General features: G+C 40.0%; 1 protein-coding gene across 10 annotated transcripts in view; it reads left to right on the forward strand.

The window, feature by feature from the left end:
* The window catches only part of TCF4 (transcription factor 4), a 323,749-nt gene that overhangs the window by 169,385 nt on the left and 130,151 nt on the right, over nucleotides 1-24,213 (forward strand). For all 10 annotated transcript variants that reach the window (XM_075268482.1, XM_075268474.1, XM_075268429.1 and 7 more), the window contains 2 exons: nucleotides 16,924-17,053; nucleotides 20,139-20,188. In XM_075268482.1, the coding sequence (XP_075124583.1) occupies nucleotides 16,924-17,053; nucleotides 20,139-20,188 (180 nt within the window). The remainder of the gene's footprint in view (nucleotides 1-16,923; nucleotides 17,054-20,138; nucleotides 20,189-24,213) is intronic.

The following is a 24,213-nucleotide window of genomic DNA, read 5'->3' on the forward strand; positions in this document are numbered from 1 at the left end:
CCATTAATTGGTCCAAACTGGGCTGGTTAGAGGCTCCCTCCACCATGAATTGGTCCAAACTGGGTTTTTTAGAGGCTCCCTCCACCATGAATTTGCCCAAACTGGGCTGTTTAGAGGCTCCCTCCACCATGAATTGGTCCAAACTGGGTTTTTTAGAGGCTCCCTCCACCATGAATTGGTCCAAACTGGGCTGGTTAGAGGCTCCCTCCACCATGAATTGGTCCAAACTGGGGTGGTTAGAGGCTCCCTCCACCATTAATTGGTCCAAACTGGGCTGGTTAGAGGCTCCCTCCACCATTAATTGGTCCAAACTGGGCTGGTTAGAGGCTCCCTCCACCATGAATTTGCCCAAACTGGGCTGTTTAGAGGCTCCCTCCACCATTAATTGGTCCAAACTGGGCTGGTTAGAGGCTCCCTCCACAATTAATTGGTCCAAACTGGGCTAATTAGAGGCTCCCTCCACCATGAATTGGTCCAAACTGGGTTTTTTAGAGGCTCCCTCCACCATGAATTTGCCCAAACTGGGCTGTTTAGAGGCTCCCTCCACCATGAATTGGTCCAAACTGGGCTGGTTAGAGGCTCCCTCCACCATGAATTGGTCCAAACTGGGTTTTTTAGAGGCTCCCTCCACCATGAATTGGTCCAAACTGGGCTGGTTAGAGGCTCCCTCCACCATGAATTTCCCAAAACTTGGCTGTTTAGAGGCTCCCTCCACCATTAATTGGTCCAAACTGGGCTGGTTAGAGGCTCCCTCCACCATGAATTGGTCCAAACTGGGGTTTTTAGAGGCTCCCTCCACCATGAATTGGTCCAAACTTGGCTGTTTAGAGGCTCCCTCCACCATGAATTGGTCCAAACTGGGGTGGTTAGAGGCTCCCTCCACCATTAATTGGTCCAAACTGGGCTGGTTAGAGGCTCCCTCCACCATTAATTGGTCCAAACTGGGCTGGTTAGAGGCTCCCTCCACCATGAATTTGCCCAAACTGGGCTGTTTAGAGGCTCCCTCCACCATGAATTTGCCCAAACTGGGCTGGTTAGAGGCTCCCTCCACCATGAATTGGTCCAAACGGGTTTTTAGAGGCTCCCTTCACCATGAATTGGTCCAAACTTGGCTGTTTAGAGGCTCCCTCCACCATGAATTGGTCCAAACTGGGGTGGTTAGAGGCTCCCTCCACCATTAATTGGTCCAAACTGGGCTGGTTAGAGGCTCCCTCCACCATTAATTGGTCCAAACTGGGCTGGTTAGAGGCTCCCTCCACCATGAATTGGTCCAAACTGGGGTTTTTAGAGGCTCCCTCCACCATGAATTGGTCCAAACTTGGCTGTTTAGAGGCTCCCTCCACCATTAATTGGTCCAAACTGGGCTGGTTAGAGGCTCCCTCCACCATGAATTGGTCCAAACTGGGTTTTTTAGAGGCTCCCTCCACCATGAATTTGCCCAAACTGGGCTGTTTAGAGGCTCCCTCCACCATGAATTGGTCCAAACTGGGTTTTTTAGAGGCTCCCTCCACCATGAATTGGTCCAAACTGGGCTGGTTAGAGGCTCCCTCCACCATGAATTGGTCCAAACTGGGGTGGTTAGAGGCTCCCTCCACCATTAATTGGTCCAAACTGGGCTGGTTAGAGGCTCCCTCCACCATTAATTGGTCCAAACTGGGCTGGTTAGAGGCTCCCTCCACCATGAATTTGCCCAAACTGGGCTGTTTAGAGGCTCCCTCCACCATTAATTGGTCCAAACTGGGCTGGTTAGAGGCTCCCTCCACAATTAATTGGTCCAAACTGGGCTAATTAGAGGCTCCCTCCACCATGAATTGGTCCAAACTGGGTTTTTTAGAGGCTCCCTCCACCATGAATTTGCCCAAACTGGGCTGTTTAGAGGCTCCCTCCACCATGAATTGGTCCAAACTGGGCTGGTTAGAGGCTCCCTCCACCATGAATTTCCCAAAACTTGGCTGTTTAGAGGCTCCCTCCACCATTAATTGGTCCAAACTGGGCTGGTTAGAGGCTCCCTCCACCATGAATTGGTCCAAACTGGGCTGGTTAGAGGCTCCCTCCACCATTAATTGGTCCAAACTGGGCTGGTTAGAGGCTCCCTCCACCATGAATTTGCCCAAACTGGGCTGGTTAGAGGCTCCCTCCACCATGAATTGGTCCAAACTGGGTTTTTTAGAGGCTCCCTCCACCATGAATTTGCCCAAACTGGGCTGGTTAGAGGCTCCCTCCACCATGAATTGGTCCAAACTGGGCTGGTTAGAGGCTCCCTCCACCATGAATTTGCCCAAACTGGGCTGTTTAGAGGCTCCCTCCACCATTAATTGGTCCAAACTGGGCTGGTTAGAGGCTCCCTCCACCATGAATTTGCCCAAACTGGGCTGTTTAGAGGCTCCCTCCACCATGAATTGGTCCAAACTGGGTTTTTTAGAGGCTCCCTCCACCATGAATTGGTCCAAACTGGGCTGGTTAGAGGCTCCCTCCACCATGAATTTCCCAAAACTTGGCTGTTTAGAGGCTCCCTCCACCATGAATTGGTCCAAACTGGGCTGGTTAGAGGCTCCCTCCACCATGAATTTCCCAAAACTTGGCTGTTTAGAGGCTCCCTCCACCATGAATTGGTCCAAACTGGGCTGGTTAGAGGCTCCCTCCACCATTAATTGGTCCAAACTGGGCTGGTTAGAGGCTCCCTCCACCATGAATTGGTCCAAACTGGGTTTTTTAGAGGCTCCCTCCACCATGAATTTGCCCAAACTGGGCTGTTTAGAGGCTCCCTCCACCATGAATTGGTTCAAACTGGGCTGGTTAGAGGCTCCCTCCACCATTAATTGGTCCAAACTGGGCTGGTTAGAGGCTCCCTCCACCATTAATTGGTCCAAACTGGGCTGGTTAGAGGCTCCCTCCACCATGAATTTGCCCAAACTGGGCTGGTTAGAGGCTCCCTCCACCATGAATTGGTCCAAACTGGGTTTTTTAGAGGCTCCCTCCACCATGAATTTGCCCAAACTGGGCTGGTTAGAGGCTCCCTCCACCATGAATTGGTCCAAACTGGGGTTTTTAGAGGCTCCCTCCACCATGAATTTGCCCAAACTGGGGTGTTTAGAGGCTCCCTCCACCATGAATTTGCCCAAACTCTGCTGGTTAGAGGCTCAATCCACCCTGATTTTCAAAACAAATGTTGGTGCCAACCTCAACTTACTACAAGGGCCAAATTCACTGCTGGTGACAAGCTCTCCTCACTGCAAGTGCCAAATACACATGTTTCAAGGTGTTTTCCTACTGTCAGAGAGGTGGTATTGAGTGTGTAAAGTGTGTAGTTGTTTGGCTGTGATGTTGGGGTAATAGAGGGTCTTTGGTGTGTTAGATGCCCCCAGACATGCTTCCCCTGCTGTCCCAGTGTCATTCCAGAGGTGTTGGCATCATTTCCTGGGGTGTCATAGTGGACTTGGTGACCCTCCAGACACGGATTTGGGTTTCCCCCTTAACGAGTATCTGTTCCCCATAGACTATAATGGGGTTCGAAACCCGTTCGAACACACGAACATTGAGCGGCTGTTCGAATCGAATTTCGAACCTCGAACATTTTAGTGTTCGCTCATCTCTAGTGTTTACTTGCTACTTGACTGTTTAAATTACTACAAAGATATTAAAGTCAAATGTCGCCGAAGATCTCATAGGCATATTAATATTTAGTATTTGTGCTATCAGACTATGTGGCAAAGACGGGCGTCTATGGGTGTCATCGCCCGTAAGGCCATGTGTATAATATCATGTGACGGTGCGGTGGACTGGAAACAATTCCGCTTAGGAACATTATATAACCCAGCCAATGACTATTATTATCATCGTACGCGGATGATGTCTACAGGGTGCTATATAATTTATGCTGCAAACATGAAATGTATAACTTGACCCTTTGTGAACGGAAACCTTTTATCACAGTTTGACCTTTTTTTCATTGGCGACCAATTAAGTATAATCAGTCTTCGACAATGATGTCACGTTGGAGGGTATCTGAGGCTCTAATGTTGGCAAACAAGCCCAATTATTGCTGTACATGCTACGTGCCATTGGTAATTATAGGCGCCGCTTCCGGAATCTTTCTCCTTTATGGGTACGATGATCAAAAACCAGCTTTGCGGAGTTTATATGACAAATCTGCCGGGGTATAGCCCCCATACGAAGTGTGGGACCTCCATATAGTGTGAAGTCTAGAGTTGAGATTTCAGGATCGATTTTAAAATTCAGTTTCCGATCATTTTCCAGCCGATCACGATCGTGAAATTTGCTCAATCGCCGATCGGGATCCGATCTTTCCCGATCCCGATCGCTCAACCCTAATTGAATATTATATATATAGTAGGATTGAGTCGATCTTAAGATTTCAAAATCCGATTTCCGATCATTTTCCAGCCGATCCCGATCATGAAATTTGCTCAATCGCCGATCGGGATCCGATCTTTCCCGATCCCGATCGCTCAACCCTAATTGTATATTATATATACAGTAGGGTTGAGTCGATCTTGAGATTTCAAAATCCGATTTTCCAGCCGATCGCAATCGTGAAATTTGCTCGATCGCCGATGGGGTCAGATCTTTTCCGATCCCAATCGCTCAAACCCTAGTGAAGTCCCATGGAGGTATAATATGGACTCATCCATTTCTACCCAAATCTCCACCAAAGTATCAACCCATTCATTACAGATCTGTGAAGGCGGAAATAGGAAAATTTGCCATTCCGTAGTGTAAGAAAAATGGATTTTCACCCCCTATGGAAGTTGTAATGTGATATGGTTTTTACTAGCTTTCCCAAAAACATAGATTAAATCCAAAAATAATAGACCAAAGTCATATTCAACAACTGGGAGGGGGAGGAGATAAACTGTGACATCATCTATTGTCAGCAGTGATGTAATGATGGGTCAGCCGTGTTATCCATCCATACATACATTCTGTTGTAATAATGTCTGTGATGAGGGGCCTATTGCAAAGAAATGCTCTACAGAATAGACAAATCTCAGTATATTATTTTGCGGTGTATATGATCCAGGCTCCCATTGAAATCAATGGGAGCGTATACGGCGCTCAAAATCTCACACGGCATATATGTGCCAGGTCACGTGGCACGCTACTCTGTGTGAATGCACCCTAAGATTGTGAGGTGTTTTCATCAACCAGCACCTATTGTTATCACATAAATCAGTAATATAAGGGAATATATGAAACCTTGTAACACATCTTGTAGGATAAGCTGCATTCCCCCTTTTCCTTGCCTACAGGATCCCTGAAAATGTTTACCATGCTGTGTAGTTACCAAAAAACTAATCTAGTATAAAACAGACAATGGAAGACAGGAAAGAGGGGTATGCAGCTGCAAAACTGTATGCTGTGAGAGGGGAGGAGCAGCAGCTGGGAGATAACATCTGTTTAGTACATAGTACGACTGTTACATCAGAAGGATAAGAACTGCAGGGTGAAAAGCGAGAGCTAATTGGCTAGATGTAACTCAAATCCGAATTGGTGCTTGGTATGAATAGAGCTGCTTCACGGAAAATGTCAAAGGAAAATGTCCTATTTTTTAAGTTTTTTAGGTAAACATATGTTTTAAGAATTTTCAATAATTTTTTTCATTTTTCATTTGTATATAGTCTTGCAGTTTTCAAACTGACCACTAAACCAAAGACTAGACTGATACTCATCCTCTCGAATGATTCTGGTGCAGTTGAAATTTATTTTTCTAGTCCCCACCATTCCCGAGCAATCAGTTCTTTTAGTTTCAGTGTCTGATATGTTAACTAAACTCTCTAAGGTCAAGTGGGTGATGTCAGACCGGAGCAGGAAAGGGGGTGTGACTCATAGCTCTGACACTCTCCACTTCTGAGTTACACCCCCTGCTCCTACTTGACACCACCCACGTGTTATTAGGGAGTTTAGTTAGTATATTGGCTTGAAAACTACCCACCATGATTGCTCAGGAATGGTGGGAGCTAGAGAAAAAATTCCAAGTGAAAAGGCACCTAGAACTGGAGGTGGTGAAAGATCCTATTTAAATTTAAAAAAATTTTTAATAAAATATTTATATTTAAAATTGAAATAATCTATTTTTGCAAGTGTTTCATAATATTGTCCACTGATTTAGAATTTGAGGTCAAAAGATAGAAGGGTCGTGAACACGTTTGATGGCAGTGTGAACTGGGGCATAGCAGGCAGGGACAGAGTTAATATTACCCATCCCTGTGACTGCTCATTTGGCTGCGCACAATCCCCAAATGGTGCAGTAAATGAATCTTACAGGCTGATGGTTTGTGAATGCTTTATCTCTCCCTTTATTGCAGGCTGTTAGGGATGTGAGGAGTGGGCTGAACAATACTAAATGTGTAGCGTTCCATTTACAAGCTCTTTAAAATAAGTAGACATACATTTTGCCCGGCATTTCCCAAGTGGAGTCACATTACACATTTCCACCTGGAATGTGACCCGAAACGCGTCAATATCATACACAGCCTTAATAAAGACTTGTTCACTGGCTCACAGTCTCCATCTCTGTTGATGCTCTTAGAAATGCCTATTATGTACATCCAGTGTCTTGTGTGTCCAGGGTCAAAGTATAGAAAACAAAAAGAGCTGAAAAATATGGAAACTTTTTGTAAAAAAAAAAAAAAAGCAGGTCCGTCCCATTCACTGGCACAAATCACGGACAGGTATGGTGCTGGTTCTAGAATAAACCCACAATGACTTTCTAATCTTGCACAATGACATTGTAGGGGTCCTTCTATCGTACAGGGCTGTGCAGACATTTTAGGCAGGGGCAAAAAAAGTGCTGTAAACTAAAAAACGCTTTCAGGAATAGAAGGGTTAATAGTTTATGTTTGGCTGTGAACGAACAAAGAGAAATGTAAATCCAATCGATATTTGCCCTTTGGAGGAGGAGTCCTGGAAGTGATGATACGGCCCCCACTGATATATCCCTGATCAACATCATCCAGTCTGTCTGGGATGACCTGAAGAGACAGACGGATTGGAGCAAGCCAAGGTCTGTGCTTAGTTCAACAACTTCCCTGCTGAGTTCTGCCCAAAACTGTCTTCAAGTACCGAGAAGAACTGATGGAAGGCAAAGGGCAAAGGTCATAGCGAATATTGATAAGATTTACATTTCTCTATTCTTTATTCACTCCATTTTGGCAACAAATAAACTATAAACACATCTATTTTTGAAAACTTTTTTACTATTGCAGAATTTTTTCCATGCCTGCCTAAATTTTTTCAGAGTCCTGTAAAATGTAATCAAATATGATGAGAATATCTCCTAGCATTATTATCATTGAATAAAACCTATAGGACTGTCATAGCAAGGACAAAGGGACAGAAGTGTTATCCCCTTGTAAATTGCCGTCTCCATTTGCTGAGATATTGCTGCGTTTGTCAATAGGCAAAGTAACTCTTTGGAGCAATGAAGATGTCGCCATTTTCCTGTTTGGGGCAATGACACCTCCCACCTTGCTCCAAAGTGCTCAACTGCACAAAAACAATGATATCACGAGAATGGAGACAGTGATTCACAAAGGGAAAACGCCATATAATTCAGGTGACAGTAACCTATCTATCTGAGGGCTGGGGTGATATGCTGGTCCTGGTGACAGTAACCTATCTATCTGCAGGGCTGGGGTGATATGCTGGGTCTGGTGACACTAACCTATCTATCTGCAGGGCTGGGGTGATATGCTGGGTCTAGTGACACTAACCTATCTATCTGCAGGGCTGGGGTGATATGCTGGTTCTGGTGACACTAACCTATCTATCTGCAGGGCTGGGGTGATATGCTGGTCCTGGTGACACTAACCTATCTATCTGCAGGGCTGGGGTGATATGCTGGGTCTGGTGACACTAACCTATCTATCTGCATGGCTGGGGTGATATGCTGGGTCTGGTGACACTAACCTATCTATCTGCAGGGCTGGGGTGATATGCTGGTTCTGGTGACAGTAACCTATCTATCTGCAGGGCTGGGGTGATATGCTGGTCCTGGTGACACTAACCTATCTATCTGCAGGGCTGGGGTGATATGCTGGTTCTGGTGACACTAACCTATCTATCTGCAGGGCTGGGGTGATATGCTGGTTCTGGTGACACTAACCTATCTATCTGCATGGCTGGGGTGATATGCTGGGTCTGGTGACACTAACCTATCTATCTGCAGGGCTGGGGTGATATGCTGGTTCTGGTGACAGTAACCTATGTATCTTCAGGGCTGGGGTGATATGCTAGTTCTGGTGACACTGACTTATCTATCTGCAGGGCTGGGGTGATATGCTGGGTCTGGTGACACTAACCTATCTATCTGCAGGGCTGGGGTGATATGCTGGTTCTGGTGACACTAACCTATCTATCTGCAGGGCTGGGGTGATATGCTGGTTCTAGTGACACTAACCTATCTATCTGCAGGGCTGGGGTGATATGCTGGTTCTGGTGACAGTAACCTATCTATCTGCAGGGCTGGGGTGATATGCTGGTTTTGGTGACAGTAACCTATCTATCTGCAGGGCTGGGTGATATGCTGGGTCTGGTGACAGTAACCTATCTATCTGCAGGGCTGGGGTGATATGCTGGTCCTGGTGACACCTATTAATCTGCAGGACTGGGTGATATGCTGGTTCTGGTGACACTAACCTATCTATCTGCAGGACTGGGGTGATATGCTGGTTCTGGTGATACTAACCTATCTATCTGCAGGGCTGAGGTGATATGCTGGGTCTGGTGACACTAACCTATCTATCTGCAGGGCTGGGGTGATATGCTGGTTCTAGTGACACTAACCTATCTATCTGCAGGGCTGGGGTGATATGCTGGTTCTGGTGACAGTAACCTATCTATCTGCAGGGCTGGGGTGATATGCTGGTTTTGGTGACAGTAACCTATCTATCTGCAGGGCTGGGTGATATGCTGGGTCTGGTGACAGTAACCTATCTATCTGCAGGGCTGGGGTGATATGCTGGTCCTGGTGACACCTATTAATCTGCAGGACTGGGTGATATGCTGGTTCTGGTGACACTAACCTATCTATCTGCAGGACTGGGGTGATATGCTGGTTCTGGTGATACTAACCTATCTATCTGCAGGGCTGAGGTGATATGCTGGGTCTGGTGACACTAACCTATCTATCTGCAGGGCTGGGGTGATATGCTGGGTCTGGTGACACTAACCTATCTATCTGCAGGGCTGAGGTGATATGCTGGATCTGGTGACACTAACCTATCTATCTGCAGGGCTGGGGTGATATGCTGGTTCTGGTGACACTAACCTATCTATCTGCAGGGCTGGGGTAATATGCTGGTTCTGTTGACACTAACCTATCTATCTGGATGACTGGAGTGATATGCTGGTTCTGGTGACACTAACCTATCTATCTGCAGGGCTGGGATGATATGCTGGTTCTGGTGACAGTAACCTATCTGCAGGGCTGGGGTGATATGCTGGTTCTGGTGACACTAACCTATCTATCTGCAGGACTGGGGTGATATGCTGGGAATGGTGACACTAACCTATCTATCTGAGGGCTGTGGTGATATGCTGGTTCTGGTGATACTAACCTATCTATCTGAGGGCTGGGGTGATATACTCGGTTCTGTTGACACTCTCTTTAAGTGAAACTGATCGCCTAGCTATGATTCGGATGATAATCGGGATTTCATATAATGCTTGGACTTCCTACTAGGGTAGGGGCAGAGAGAGCTGCCATCTTAGTATTGGTTTTTACAGAGATTAAGATCTCTAACACTGAAGACTAATGAAATGTGATCCATAACAGAATTAAAAAAAACTTCCATGGAATTGACATTTTACAAAAACTATACCCAAATGAGAGATTAGAAAAGGGAAAACACTTTTTCAAGCCACTTATAAAAGCTCTATAAAGAGAAGAATGCTACAAATCATAAGCGGGCCTGTCTTATTAACATGTATATTTAAATGTAATGTCCTTGTAAAACATACGCTTGGCGGTGTACAGCGCTCTGCCAAGACATTAGCGGGAGGTGAAATAGACTGTGATATTATGGACAATTTCTCTGTGCATTAGATCAGGTTCTCTATTATCATCAGCTTGCTAGAAGAGAAGCAGTTTTCACTTAGTCTTCCCTAGTTGTCACCACTTGGCTAACTACCAAATCTCTACCTTATTAGTTGTCAGGCTGAGCAGTGACAGCCACAGGGCTGCTGATGATTACAGCCTTCTCCATACAGCCCCACTAGAATGTGACATCAGACTATAATTTCTAGAAGCAAAAGAAGAAACGGTTGTGTGAGCGAAATGTCGATCTCCAAAGCATCACAATTAGTAGGAGTCGGGAGAATTCCGGAAACTGCTCAGACCTTCTAAGTAATAGAGAGATACTAGGTAAGATAAAGAGAGAGATGGGACAAAGAGGTAGTAGGTAGATAGATAGATAGATAGATAGATAGATAGGAGATAGATAGATAGATAGATAGATAGATAGATAGATAGATAGGAGATAGATAGATAGATAGATAGATAGATAGATAGATAGGAGATAGATAGATGATAGTTTGATTGATAGATAGATAGATAGATAGATAGATAGATAGATAGATGATAGATAGATAGATAGATAGATAGATAGGAGATAGATAGATAGATAGATAGATGATAGATAGATAGATAGATAGGTGATAGATAGATAGATAGATAGATAGATAGATAGGAGATAGAGCGATAGATAGATAGATAGATAGATAGATAGATAGATAGGAGATAGATAGATAGATAGATAGATACGAGATAGATAGATAGATAGATAGAAGATAGATAGATAGATAGATAGATAGATAGATAGATAGATAATAGATAGATAGGAGATAGATAGATAGATAGATAGATAGATAGATAGATAGATAGATAGTAGATAGATATTATAGATAGATAGATAGATAGATAGATAGATAGATAGATAGATAGATAGATAGATAGATAGATAGATAGTAGATAGATATGATAGATAGATAGATAGATAGATAGATAGATAGATAGATAGATAGATAGATAGATAGATAGATGATAGATAGACAATGATTGATAGATAGATAGATAGATAGATAGATAGATAGATAGATAGAAGATAGATAGACAATGATTGATAGATAGATAGATAGATAGATAGATAGATAGATAGATAGATAGATATTGTAGAGAGATAGATAGATAGATAGATAGATAGATATTGTAGATAGATAGATATTGTAGATAGATAGATAGATAGATAGATAGATAGATAGATAGATATGAGATAGATAGATAGATAGACAAACAGATAGATAGATAGATAGATAGATAGATAGATAGGAGATAGATAGATAGATAGATAGATAGATAGATAGATAGATAAGCACAGCGCTCCCATCTCTGTATCTGTCTTGCACATTTCTCTTCTGATCCTATATACTATATATACTGTATATAACATAAGCTATTTCTCCATTTATTGCTTTTTTTATAGTTTCTGCGGTATTTTTCTTTCTTTATATTTCCGGGTTGGGCCTGCGTGCCAGCAGAATTGGAGCGCTGCTCTGCAGAGGTTTCCTCCGTCTCGCCGTGTGAAGAAGTGCTCTTTATTCTGCTAATCTTCTTACTACTATTTGCAGTCTATAAAGTGATGTTAAACCTGCAGTAAAGTCTTATTTTGGGTTGTGTTTGGCCCTGGCAGGCCTTCATACATGTGGGATTTTAATATCGCCCCCTGACCCATAAACCCCGTGTACGGCTAATGTATAGAATGTTCTTTTTATATTTTTGGTTTTAATGGTATTTGGGAGTTTGTACTACTTAAAGGGCCAGTACGTCTTCAGAGACTGTTACAAATAGACAGAATCTTTCTTGAATATGGACATAAGGTGGCGCTTTAGGGCCTGTATTGTGGACCCCACGTGGTTCTATCGAAAGATCCCAAGTGTAGGAATAAGTTATATGTTGTCTGTAGCTTATGGAAGTCTCACGACTTGGATATTGATACTGTACAAATGGGTTATTGGAACTCATTTGGTTGACATTTAGGGGTATCATCATCACCATGCAATACCAGTAACAACCAGTAGGTGTAAGAGCATGTGAAGGAATATCTAACTGGATATGACCACTTCTGGCCACCATACCTTTCAGAACAGTGGTCATAAGAACCCCATTGTCCCAATAAAGGAGGGACCAAGAGGGGGAATAATAATTATAGTCACCATGCCTAACTTAAGAAGGTACAACATTTACCCCCTATTGTAAAGCCACACCCCTTTTCCAAAGCCACGCCTCTTTCGTGATGTGGCTGTCCAAAATCTTCGGGCAAACAGTTGATTTTAAGTTGTCATCCTTGCTACTCATTGTGTCTGCAGTGGCTACTACAGGTAAAGTGTGGTATTGCATGCTGGCCTGCATGTGCCCTACTAGGTTGTAGGACAGAGGTTGTAAAGCTTATAGTAATTTTTGGATTTTACCCATAGATAAAGCTATTCTTTTCTTTGTCTTTGTACCCTGTTGTTTTTTTGCCATCTGCCTCATTTTTGAGGAAACAAGTTTTAATTATTTTTTATCGAAATCTATAAATGAGTGAAAATTTAAAGGGTTTTTTTGAGTAAAAAAAATACATTTTTTTTTTTTTCCAAAAATAGTGCCAAACCTGTGATTGAAGTGAATCGACCACAGCTGCAATACCAAACTCAAACTGTAGACAGATGGGGCAGTGTTTTTGAAAAAAAAAAGTAGCCATGTTTGTTTGAGGCCTGTAAAGCCTCTTCAATTATTATGGGGGAACTGTTTCTCTCTATGAAGGTTGGATTTCCCTTCATGATATTAAAGGGAGACCCCATGGCTTTCCACATTTATAGATTAAAATGCCTTTAAGGGCACCGGCTACTTCTGGATTATAGAGATGTATGTGTAATTCAGTGGCATATGTCATCTCTGGTCATTTTATCTTGCAGTTTCTTGTCCCCAAAAGTGTCAAACTATCAGAATTTCAGGTCAGATATAGTAGAGTTGAATTTGTCATCTGTCCCAGTATCACAATGTGTTATCTGTAGCTCAATCTACTGCATTGTGTGACCATGAGATTGTCACAGGGAGGGAGCAGGAAACAAACCAATGACAAACTTATCTCTGCTACATATCAGAGAACCAATGTCATGGAACACACAAGACAGAAAACTATTGGGGTGTGAATCATTACGATGACATGTGGCACCCCCTAGTGGACATTAGGTGGATTGGTTTAAAAAAAAAAAATGAAAAAGTATATCTCCAATTGTATCTAATGCTTTCTTATAAGACTTTATTTTTTGGGTGTACATGAAATTATTGTATGGAATTGTGCCCATTGCTATACAGGTTCTGATAGATAGATAGATAGATAGATAGATAGATAGATAGATAGACAGGAGATAGATGATAGATAGATAGATAGATAGATAGATAGATAGGAGATAGATGATAGATAGATAGATAGATAGATAGATAGATAGATAGGAGATAGATAGATAGATAGATAGATAGATAGATAGATAGATATAGACAGAGTTAGATAGATCGATAGACGGATGGAAGGAAAGAAAAGAAAGAAAGATAGATAGATATGAGATAGATAGATAGATGATAGATAGATAGATAGATAGATAGGAGATAGATAGATAGATAGATAGATAGATAGATAGGAGATAGATAGATAGATAGATAGATAGATAGATAGATAGATAGGAGATAGATAGATAGATAGATAGATAGATAGATAGATAGGAGATAGATAGATAGATAGATAGATAGATAGGAGATAGATAGATAAGAGATAGATAGATAGATAGATAGATAGATAGATAGATAGATAGGAGATAGATCGATAGATAGATAGATAGATAGATAGATAAGAGATAGATAGATAGATAGATAGATAGATAGATAGATAGATAATTGGATGGATGGATAGATAGATAGATAGATAGATAGATAGATAGATAGATAGATAGGAGATAGATAGATAGATAGATAGATAGATAGATAGATAGATAGAAGATAGATAGATAGATAGAAGATAGATAGACAGATAGATAGGAGATAGATAGATCGATAGATAGATAGGAGATAGATAGATAGATAGATAGATAGATAGATAGATAGATAGGAGATAGATCAATAGATAGATAGATAGATAGATAGATAGATAAGAGATAGATAGATAGATAGATAGATAGATAGATAGATAGATAGATAATTGGATGGATGGATGGATAGATAGATAGATAGATAGATAGATAGATAGATAGATAGGAGATAGATAGATAGATAGATAGATAGATGATAGATAGGAGATAGATAGATAGATAGATAGATAGATAGATAGATAATGTCATGCACAAAACAATATAAAACCTCCAGTTTGTACACATCTATAATGCAGCTCTCACACACTACTATAGGCCCATCCTATACTTTAATTTATCTCGAATTTTAAACAATTCTGCCACATTACATTGGTCAGAGCAATTTTCGCCTCTACAGAAGACTCTGAGGTGAACCCTAGAGTGCCACTAGGTAGTAGAGAGCTGAAGTGTCTCCAGTCCGGCCCGCCGCACCCAACAGAGGCCTTCACACCGCGCATTACAGTTACCTGCCTTGCTATGTAAAACCAGATGCCACATGACATACTCAGCTCTGCTAAACCCAGGAAGTCCATGAAATAAAGAAGGAGCCTGTGTGTGTGTGTGTGTGTTGAGTCCAGCTTGCAAAGCTCTAGAATATTCTTATGTCTATGTCCCAGGTCCTATCTGACCGACCGCTCCCGGCAGAAGACTCGCCACTTTGTTGAGCTATTTAGGAATCAGAAAGGACTGACTTAATTTAAGACAAGGGTTCTTTGTTGTAGTGGCTGAGCGGCTTGTGAGATGTTTCAGTTCTCAGTGGGTTAACGGCGGTACAGGAGCACAGTCATAATTGGGCCATTTAGAGTATTTTGCATGTGAATAGTGCGCTAGTGAAGCATTACTAAGTCTGTTGTGAGTGACACGGTGATTAGAATTTAGATTAGGCAAAACACATTCTGTACTTTATCAAGTACAGTAATTAGTTCAGTCGCTAAAAGTTGATTACAAGTAAAGATAAAGTTAGAAAAAAAAAATTTCGGTCCTTAATTTTAAAATTTTCCTTTTTAAATGATAAATTTGCACTTAATATAAATGATGGGCCGCGCACCTGCGTTACCCCATGTGAGGACAATTACCAGAACAATGTCTACAATGCCAGGTATAATCAGGGGACTCGGATATTGTGGGGAAGTTACAGCAAATACTAAATAGATGGCAACTTTATCTTATTAACCTTATTGCCGCCTCATTCCTTTGCAATTTTTTTTCTTCGTCCCGATAGACTCGGGGGTTTCGCTTAGAGTTTCCTCCTTCGCTTGCGTCACGATCGTCTCTCGTCTAACTTTTTTCGCTCTCGTTTTATATCGGTTCCTAAGCTCCTATCCTCCCTGTTTTTCAATAAAATGAAAATTCAATTTACAGAAATTATTTTATTTAGGGGGGGAATTGAATTTATGGAAAAAAATTAACCCCTTGTAGGGCTAAAACAAAAAAATAATAACTAATATTGAAGTCAATTCTTAAGCTTTTATTATCTTAATTTTTGGATGTAAAAATAAATTAATGTATGGAAATAATTTTATTTGTGGGGAAAAGTTCCTGGATGGAAAAATTTAACCCTTTGTAGGACTTAAGAAAAAAAAACATATCCCCGCCAACTAATATTAAAGTCAATTCATAAGCTTTTACCATTTTTATTTTTGGATATAAAGATTAATTAATTTATAGAAATTTATTTAGGGGGGAAATTTCCTTTATGGAAAAATTTAACCCATTGTAAGACTTAAAAAATAATATCCCCTCCCCCCCAACTAAAATTAAAGTAAATTCATAAGCTTTTATCATCTTTCTGTTTGGGTATAAAGATCAATTAATTAATTTTATTTATAGGGAAATTAAATTTAATGTTGAAGGATTTTTTAAAAATAATTTAGCATCCCCTAACCCCTCACATAAAAATCAATTAGTAAGGGTCCATTATTTATATAGTTGGATATAAAAATTATTTAAGGTATGAAAATGAATGTATGAAGTCAACTTAATTTATGGAAAAAGTAAACCCTTTTGTAGAACTAAATAAAAAAAATTAAAAAAAACTCACTTCAACTTATAACAACATTAATTATTTTTTTATATTCTGTTAATATTAATTAAATAATATGTTTGATTTTTCTGTGAACTATACTTTTTATTGTATTATTTTTTTAAATTTTTTTATTTTATACTTTACTTATTTTTATCTTGCTTTATTTAAATATATTGATTTTTTTTTAATTATCTTTATTTTTTTCTACATTTTTTTCATCATTTTTTAGAATTCCTTATACCCTTGATAACGTCTCAAACCTATTCTAGAACCTGTTTTAATTGAGTTCCTTCATTTTTAATAGTATTTCAATTATTTTTTATTTATTATTATTCCAGTAGAAAATGGAACGTGACCTTTAAAATGCAAAGGAAGAGAAAAAAAAAAGATAGGACAATAAAAAAAAAAACCCATCAATGTCTGCTGTGCCATGGACTAACATGTTGTTGGCATGTTGCCTTTTTTGTGTTTTCTGTGCCTTTAAAGCGAGCACAGAAAGGCTGATGAATAAGGTGATTGTACGACTCCGGCTCTGGGTGATCCATCCCATACCGTAAGCAGTATATATATATATATATATATATATATATATATATATATATATGTCGCGCCTATGGAGTTTATGTTGTGTTTTATGCTCTTGTTGCGGTGGAAACAATAGAGGACATGTGGCCAATGAATAAATATGAATACTTTGTTTTCATGTGTCGTTCCAGCAAAGCCTGCTTGGAGGTGACATGGACATTGGGAATTCAGGAGCTCTCTCACCCACAAAGCCTGGCTCACAGTACTATCATTATTCAAGCAATAACTCCAGGAGGAGGCCTTTTCACAGCAGCTCAATGGGTGAGTATTATCTTTATTTTCTGCCTAGTAATAGTATCCAGTTACACTCTCAGATAAACCTTGTACCCCACAGAGACACACACCATAACAAGAGCCTTCAGATATTTCTCACTTACCCAACGGCTCAGCTTGTATTGGCTGCTGCTCGTGGAGCTCAGCACTTATTATATCTACGCTGTACAAACCATTGTGCCATGTTTACACCACGCCGTGACGTCACAACTGTAGTGGGTGGGAATATCACAAATCTAGGAGCCTTAAAGCTGTAAAATATTATATCAGAAAAATAACCAAAAAGTAATAACAATAATGATGGGTATAAGTGCATCAAAAATAGGAGCGTCCCGGTGTGACATCACAACTATAGTGGGTGGGAGTATTGCAAAGATGGGAGCCCTAAAGCTGTAAAATATATAATAAAAATAATAACAATACAATAATAAAAACTTTAAAAAATGCAGTGATACAAAGAGATAGGAGCGGAACGGTGTGACATCACAACTGACGTGGTAAAGAATATGGCAGACACATTGAGCAGATATCAGAGCCTTTAAGCCTGTAATATATTACCGCATATACTCGAGTATAAGCTGGGTTTTTCAGCACAGTTTTTGTGCTGAAAAAGCCCCCCTCAGCTTATACACGAGTCAAGCAAAAAAAAAATTATTATTATTTTTTATTTTTTTTTTATTTTTTTTTGGGGGGGGGTCTATGACCAGCCGCAATGGTAATGTATAGAATCTCCCATAAAATAGTGGGAAAAAAAGAAGCTTTAAAAAAAAATAAATAAATAAAAAATACAAGTTGTAAATCCCTCCTTTCCCTAGAATACATATAAAAGTAGAAAATGACTGTGACACACAAACACATTAGGTATCCCTGTGTCTACTGAATATAGGGGATCTGCAGTGCTCCTGTTCCGTCAGGAAGGGGTTAATAGGAGCACTGCAGATCCCCTATATACAGCCAGACTGAATTCCAAGTGGGGGGAAAAAACCTCAGTCCTCAAGCTCAGGTAAGGGGCAGACAGACAACCAAAACACCCCCTCCCCTTCCCCAGCATCTCCTGCACCCAAAAACCGACCATTTTAATTTTTGAAATTTCCCAGTAGCTGCTGCATTTCCCCCCTTGGCTTATACTCGAGTCAATAAGTTTTCCCAGTTTTTTGTGGTAAAATTAGGGGCCTAGGCTTATATTCGGGTCGGCTTATACTCGAGTATATACGGTATATCATAAAAGTCACCAAAAGTATAAAAAACAAAACATTAACAAAAACTGTCAAAAACAACAATTGCATCAAAAATGCAGCAATACAAAGAGATAGGAGCGTCTCGGTGTAACATCACAACTACATTGGGCAGGAATATAGCAAATACACGGGGAAAATATCAGAACCTTTAAGTCTGTAATATATTATATCATAAAAGTAACCAAGAAGTAATAACAGAACAATAATGAAAACTATAAATGCACCAAAAATGCAGCAATGCAAAGAGATAGGAGCGTCACAGTGTGACATCACAGCGACATGGGGCGGGAATATTGCAAATACACGGAGAAAATATCAGAACCTTTAAGCCTGGAATATATTATATCACAAAAATAACCAAAAATTAAAAAAAAGAAAAAAAAACAATAATAAAAAACTGTCAAAAAGTGTAATTGTGCCAAAAATGCTGCAATGCAAAGGGATAGGAGCGTCATCACAACCACATCGTGCAGGAATATAGTAAATACAAGGCCTATATATTGTCATAGCATAAAAACACCCCAAAAAAGGGGCAACATGGTGGCTCAGTGGTTAGCATTGCAGCACTGGAGTCCTGGGTTCGAATCTCGCCAGAAACAACATCACAACCCGTGTTTGCGTGGCTGTCCTCCCATACCACAAAGACATACTGATAGGAAAAAAAAAGTGCATTTTGAGCCCCTATATGGGGCTCACAATCTACGGTACATTTAAAAAAAAAAAATCCACAAATAAAAACAATCAAGAACGTTATATTTGTAAGAAAAACACAATAATACAGAAGGATATGAGTGCTGCACTGTGACATCACAACTCCATTATGCAGAAACATTGCAAATACACGCATCAAATTTCAGAGGCTTTGGGCCTATAAAATATTGTCATAAAATTAATCAACAAAACAATATTATAAACAATCAAAAACTTTATAATTAAACCAAAAACGCAGGATATGATGTCACAACTACATTACAAATTTGGGGAAAAAAATATGGAGCCGTTGAGCCTCTTATATATTATATAACCAAGTCCCAAAATAATAGCCAAACCATAATAAAAACAATCAAAACTTCATAGCAGCAAACATACAATAATACAAAAGGACGCAAGAGCGGATTGGAATATAGGGGAGCCCAAGTGGTGAGATTGGGAATCTAGCAAACCACAGCACAAATCCCATGGTTTACCACAATTTTTGGGAAGTTATTATAGAAAGTAACTGTTTTCTTTAAAAAAAAAAAAAAAAAAAAAAAAAGTTTTCACTTTGAAATTTGGTTTCATATGGTAAAAGAATGACCCCAACAAGCAATAATATATGATCAAAGATCTAAAAGGCACTTCATAGATAAGGATAGAGGTGTAAAAATTTTTGCACATTCTTATTTTAGGTAATTCTCAACTCTCTAACTTCAAAAAGTAATTAGCAAATTTCGTAAATTAAAAAAAAAAAAATTACGGTAAGTGTGTAATTAAGTTTATCCCAATACTACTTTCAATTTTAAGATTAAATTAATACATTGGAAAAACTAATCATTAACAACAACCTAATTGCTATCAATACCTTAATAAATTCTCTATGAAAACTATTAAAATTCTTTAAAAAATTCTATATGATGGATACCATTATAAAGTGAGGTGTCTATTTTTCATATACTGTAAGTAAACCAGTACAAAAATTCTAAATTCCATAAATACTTAACTTTTACAATTAAAATTTTTGATTTATGTTTTTTTTTTAGATTTTTTTTAAAAAAAAAAAAAAACAAATAGAATTTTTGTATTTTTGATACATTTAGTTCATGTATTTGAACCTGGTTCATTTCTCTCCCTGACAGAGGTACAAGCAAAGAAAGTTAGAAAAGTGCCCCCAGGTTTACCCTCTTCGGTGAGTTCTGGTTATTTCATTCTTTGATGATATTATCCAAGTGACTGTGTTTTGTATGATGACTTATATATTTGTGGTTGTCCTTAAAGGGGTTCTCTACTTTTGACAATCCCGCCACAACAAGTAGCTCATAAAGTGTTTCCTTGATGGGATCTCCAGCTCTTTGTTGTAACATGTGTGGTGGTATATAGGTCTCTGTTTTCTTGCAGCGCCACCACAGGGGAAATGAGGTATTACAGTGTCCATTTCAAACAACAGGTTGTGTAATGCAGGACAGGCCAGGTCCTCCACAGAGAGAGACACTCTTTGTAAGTGCTCTCTGCTCTGGCCAAGAGATGAGGATCCTGAACAGAGGACATCTCTCGATTAACTCAGAATTCACTAATATGGTGTGAGCTTCTAAACTGGACAACCCCTTTAATGCAACATCTGAACCATACCTACCTAATATACATGAGTCCAGTATATCCATTCTTTTAGGGTATGGATATGGGATCAGATTTATTTGATATTGTCACATGGTATTAAATGCACTTTTAATGGACTTCCCCTTTGGATAGAAGTTTTTTGTTACCAATGTACTATGTCGTGTAATGAAACTGTTGAATACATGTAAAATACTGCAGCTATGTTGAATGTTGACACTGGATTTCTGGGTGTAAGCAGTATCTGTCTGTTGCCTGTGGGATCTGATCCTATTATCATAACATAATATTGAGTGTGCCGCTTACTAAAGAACATTTCCTATAATGAAATAGCTCCCTCTAGTGGTGCCTGCAGGCAAACATATTTCATTGTTTTATTCTATGTATGTGCAGGGAGTTACATCTTTCTGGCTTTGTTGTGTCTGTTTCTAGGACTGTTGTGTGGCAAACAATAAGAGGTTACCAACCGCTCTGGTCAAGTGAATGGCAAATCTATCCTTGTTATTATTGATCCTGGAATTATTGTATTGATAAATAGGAAATTTATTTCTAAGAATACAATATCCAAATGGAATAATGTTATACTGAGCCACTGTTTACGCACATTATTTATCTTGCATTCCAGTCACATCCTGTATTATATAGTACTTCAGTGCTGCACTCACTATTCTTCTTCTGTGCATATATATATTACATTACTTATCCTGTCTTGATCTTGAGTTACATTCTGTGTTATACTCCAGAGCTGCGCTCACTATTCTGCTGGTGCAGTCACTGTGTACATACATTACATTACTTATCCTGTACTGATCCTAAGTTATATCCTGTATTATACTCCAGAGCTGCACTCACTATTCTGCTGGTACAGTCACTGTGTACATACATTACATTATTTATCCTGTACTGATCCTGAGTTACATCCTGTATTATACTCCAGAGCTGCACTCACTATTCTGCTGGTGCAGTCACTGTGTACATACATTACATTACTTATCCTGTACTGATCCTAAGTTATATCCTGTATTATACTCCAGAGCTGCACTCACTATTCTGCTGGTACAGTCACTGTGTACATACATTACATTACTTATCCTGTATTATACTCCAGAGCTGCACTCACTATTCTGCTGGTGCAGTCACTGTGTACATACATTACATTACTTATCCTGTACTGATCCTGAGTTACATCCTGTATTATACTCCAGAGCTGCACTCACTATTCTGCTGGTACAGTCACTGTGTACATACATTATATTACTTATCCTGTACTGATCCTGAGTTACATCCTGTATTACACTCCAGAGCTGCACTCACTATTCTGCTGGTACAGTCACTGTGCTCATACATTACATTACTGATCCTGAGTTACATCCTGTATTATACTCCAGAGCTGCGCTCACTATTCCGCTGGTACAGTCACTGTATACATACATTACATTACTTATCCTGTACTGATCCTGAGTTAAATCCTGTATTATACTCCAGAGCTGCACTCACTATTCTGCTGGTACAGTCACTGTATACATACATTACATTACTTATCCTGTACTGATCCTGAGTTACATCCTGTATTATACTCCAGAGCTGCACTCACTATTCTGCTGGTACAGTCACTGTGTACATACATTACATTACTTATCCTGTACTGATCCTGAGTTACATCCTGTATTATACTCCAGAGCTGCGCTCACTATTCCGCTGGTACAGTCACTGTATACATACATTACATTACTTATTCTGTACTGATCCTGAGTTAAATCCTGTATTATACTCCAGAGCTGCGCTCACTATTCTGCTGGTACAGTCACTGTGCTCATACATTACATTACTTATCCTGTACTGTTCCTGAGTTACATCCTGTATTATACTCCAGAGCTGCACTCACTATTCTGCTGGTGCAGTCACTGTGTACATACATTACATTACTTATCCTGTACTGATCCTGAGTTAAATCCTGTATTATACTCCAGAGCTGCACTTACTATTCTGCTGGTACAGTCACTGTGTACATACATTACATTACTTATCCTGTACTGAGCCTGAGTTACATCCTGTATTATACTCCAGAGCTGGGCTCACTATTCTGCTGGTACAGTCACTGTGTACATACATTACATTACTTATCCTGTACTGAGCCTGAGTTACATCCTGTATTATACTCCAGAGCTGCGCTCACTATTCTGCTGGTACAGTCACTGTGTACATACATTACATTACTTATCCTGTACTGATCCTGAGTTACATCCTGTATTATACTCCAGAGCTGTGCTCACTATTCTGCTGGTACAGTCACTGTATACATACATTACATTACTTATCCTGTACTGATCCTGAGTTACATCCTGTATTATACTCCAGAGCTGCACTCACTATTCTGCTGGTGCAGTCACTGTGTACATACATTACATTACTTATCCTGTACTGATCCTGAGTTACATCCTGTATTATACTCCAGAGCTGCACTCACTATTCTGCTGGTGCAGTCACTGTTTACATACATTACATTACTTATCCTGTACTGATCCTGAGTGACATCCTGTATTATACTCCAGAGCTGCGCTCACTATTCTGCTGGTACAGTCACTGTGTACATACATTACATTACTTATCCTGTACTGATCCTGAGTTACATCCTGTATTATACTCCAGAGCTGCGCTCACTATTCTGCTGGTACAGTCACTGTGTACATACATTACATTACTTATCCTGTACTGATCCTGAGTTACATCCTGTATTATACCCCAGAGCTGCACTCACTATTCTGCTGGTGCAGTCACTGTGTACATACATTACATTACTTATCCTGTACTGATCCTGAGTTACATCCTGTATTATACCCCAGAGCTGCGCTCACTATTCTGCTGGTGCAGTCACTGTGTACATACATTACATTACTTATCCTGTACTGATCCTGAGTTACATCCTGTATTATACCCCAGAGCTGCGCTCACTATTCTGCTGGTGCAGTCACTGTGTACATACATTACATTACTTATCCTGTACTGATCCTGAGTTACATCCTGTATTATACTCCAGAGCTGTGCTCACTATTCTGCTGGTACAGTCACTGTGTACATACATTACATTACTTATCCTGTACTGATCCTGAGTTCCAACCTGTATTATACTCCAGAGCTGCACTCACTATTCTGCTGGTATAGTCACTGTGGTGATTCTGTCTTACACCTGTATTATACTTTGCTAAACAGCTTTACTTATAATTGTGCTAGTTGTTGGTGGAAACAGTCAGCAAGAATTACTGTTCGGAGAGCTGTTGCATAATATACAATAATCACACTGTAAATATAATGCAGTCCGGTTTCCTGTTGCTGTTTTTATCTTTCCTGTATATGGTTTATTGGGTAGTTTTATGTGTATGTGGCTTTTTATTTTTCTATTGAATAGTGGCTTATTGCATTTCCCCTGATCTCGGTTCCTCATCCCCAGTTTCAGTGGTGTTCCATACACGGCTGACTTCCCTTGACATAAATGTGTATTGGGGCAATCATCAAATGAGAGCATTTCCACCTGCCTATAGCTCCACTGGTTTCATTGGAGAGGAAGCAGCCACATGCCGTATGGAGAGTACCTGGTAGACC

This window comes from Leptodactylus fuscus, chromosome 1, assembly GCF_031893055.1.
Source record: "Leptodactylus fuscus isolate aLepFus1 chromosome 1, aLepFus1.hap2, whole genome shotgun sequence".
Taxonomy (NCBI): domain Eukaryota; kingdom Metazoa; phylum Chordata; class Amphibia; order Anura; family Leptodactylidae; genus Leptodactylus; species Leptodactylus fuscus.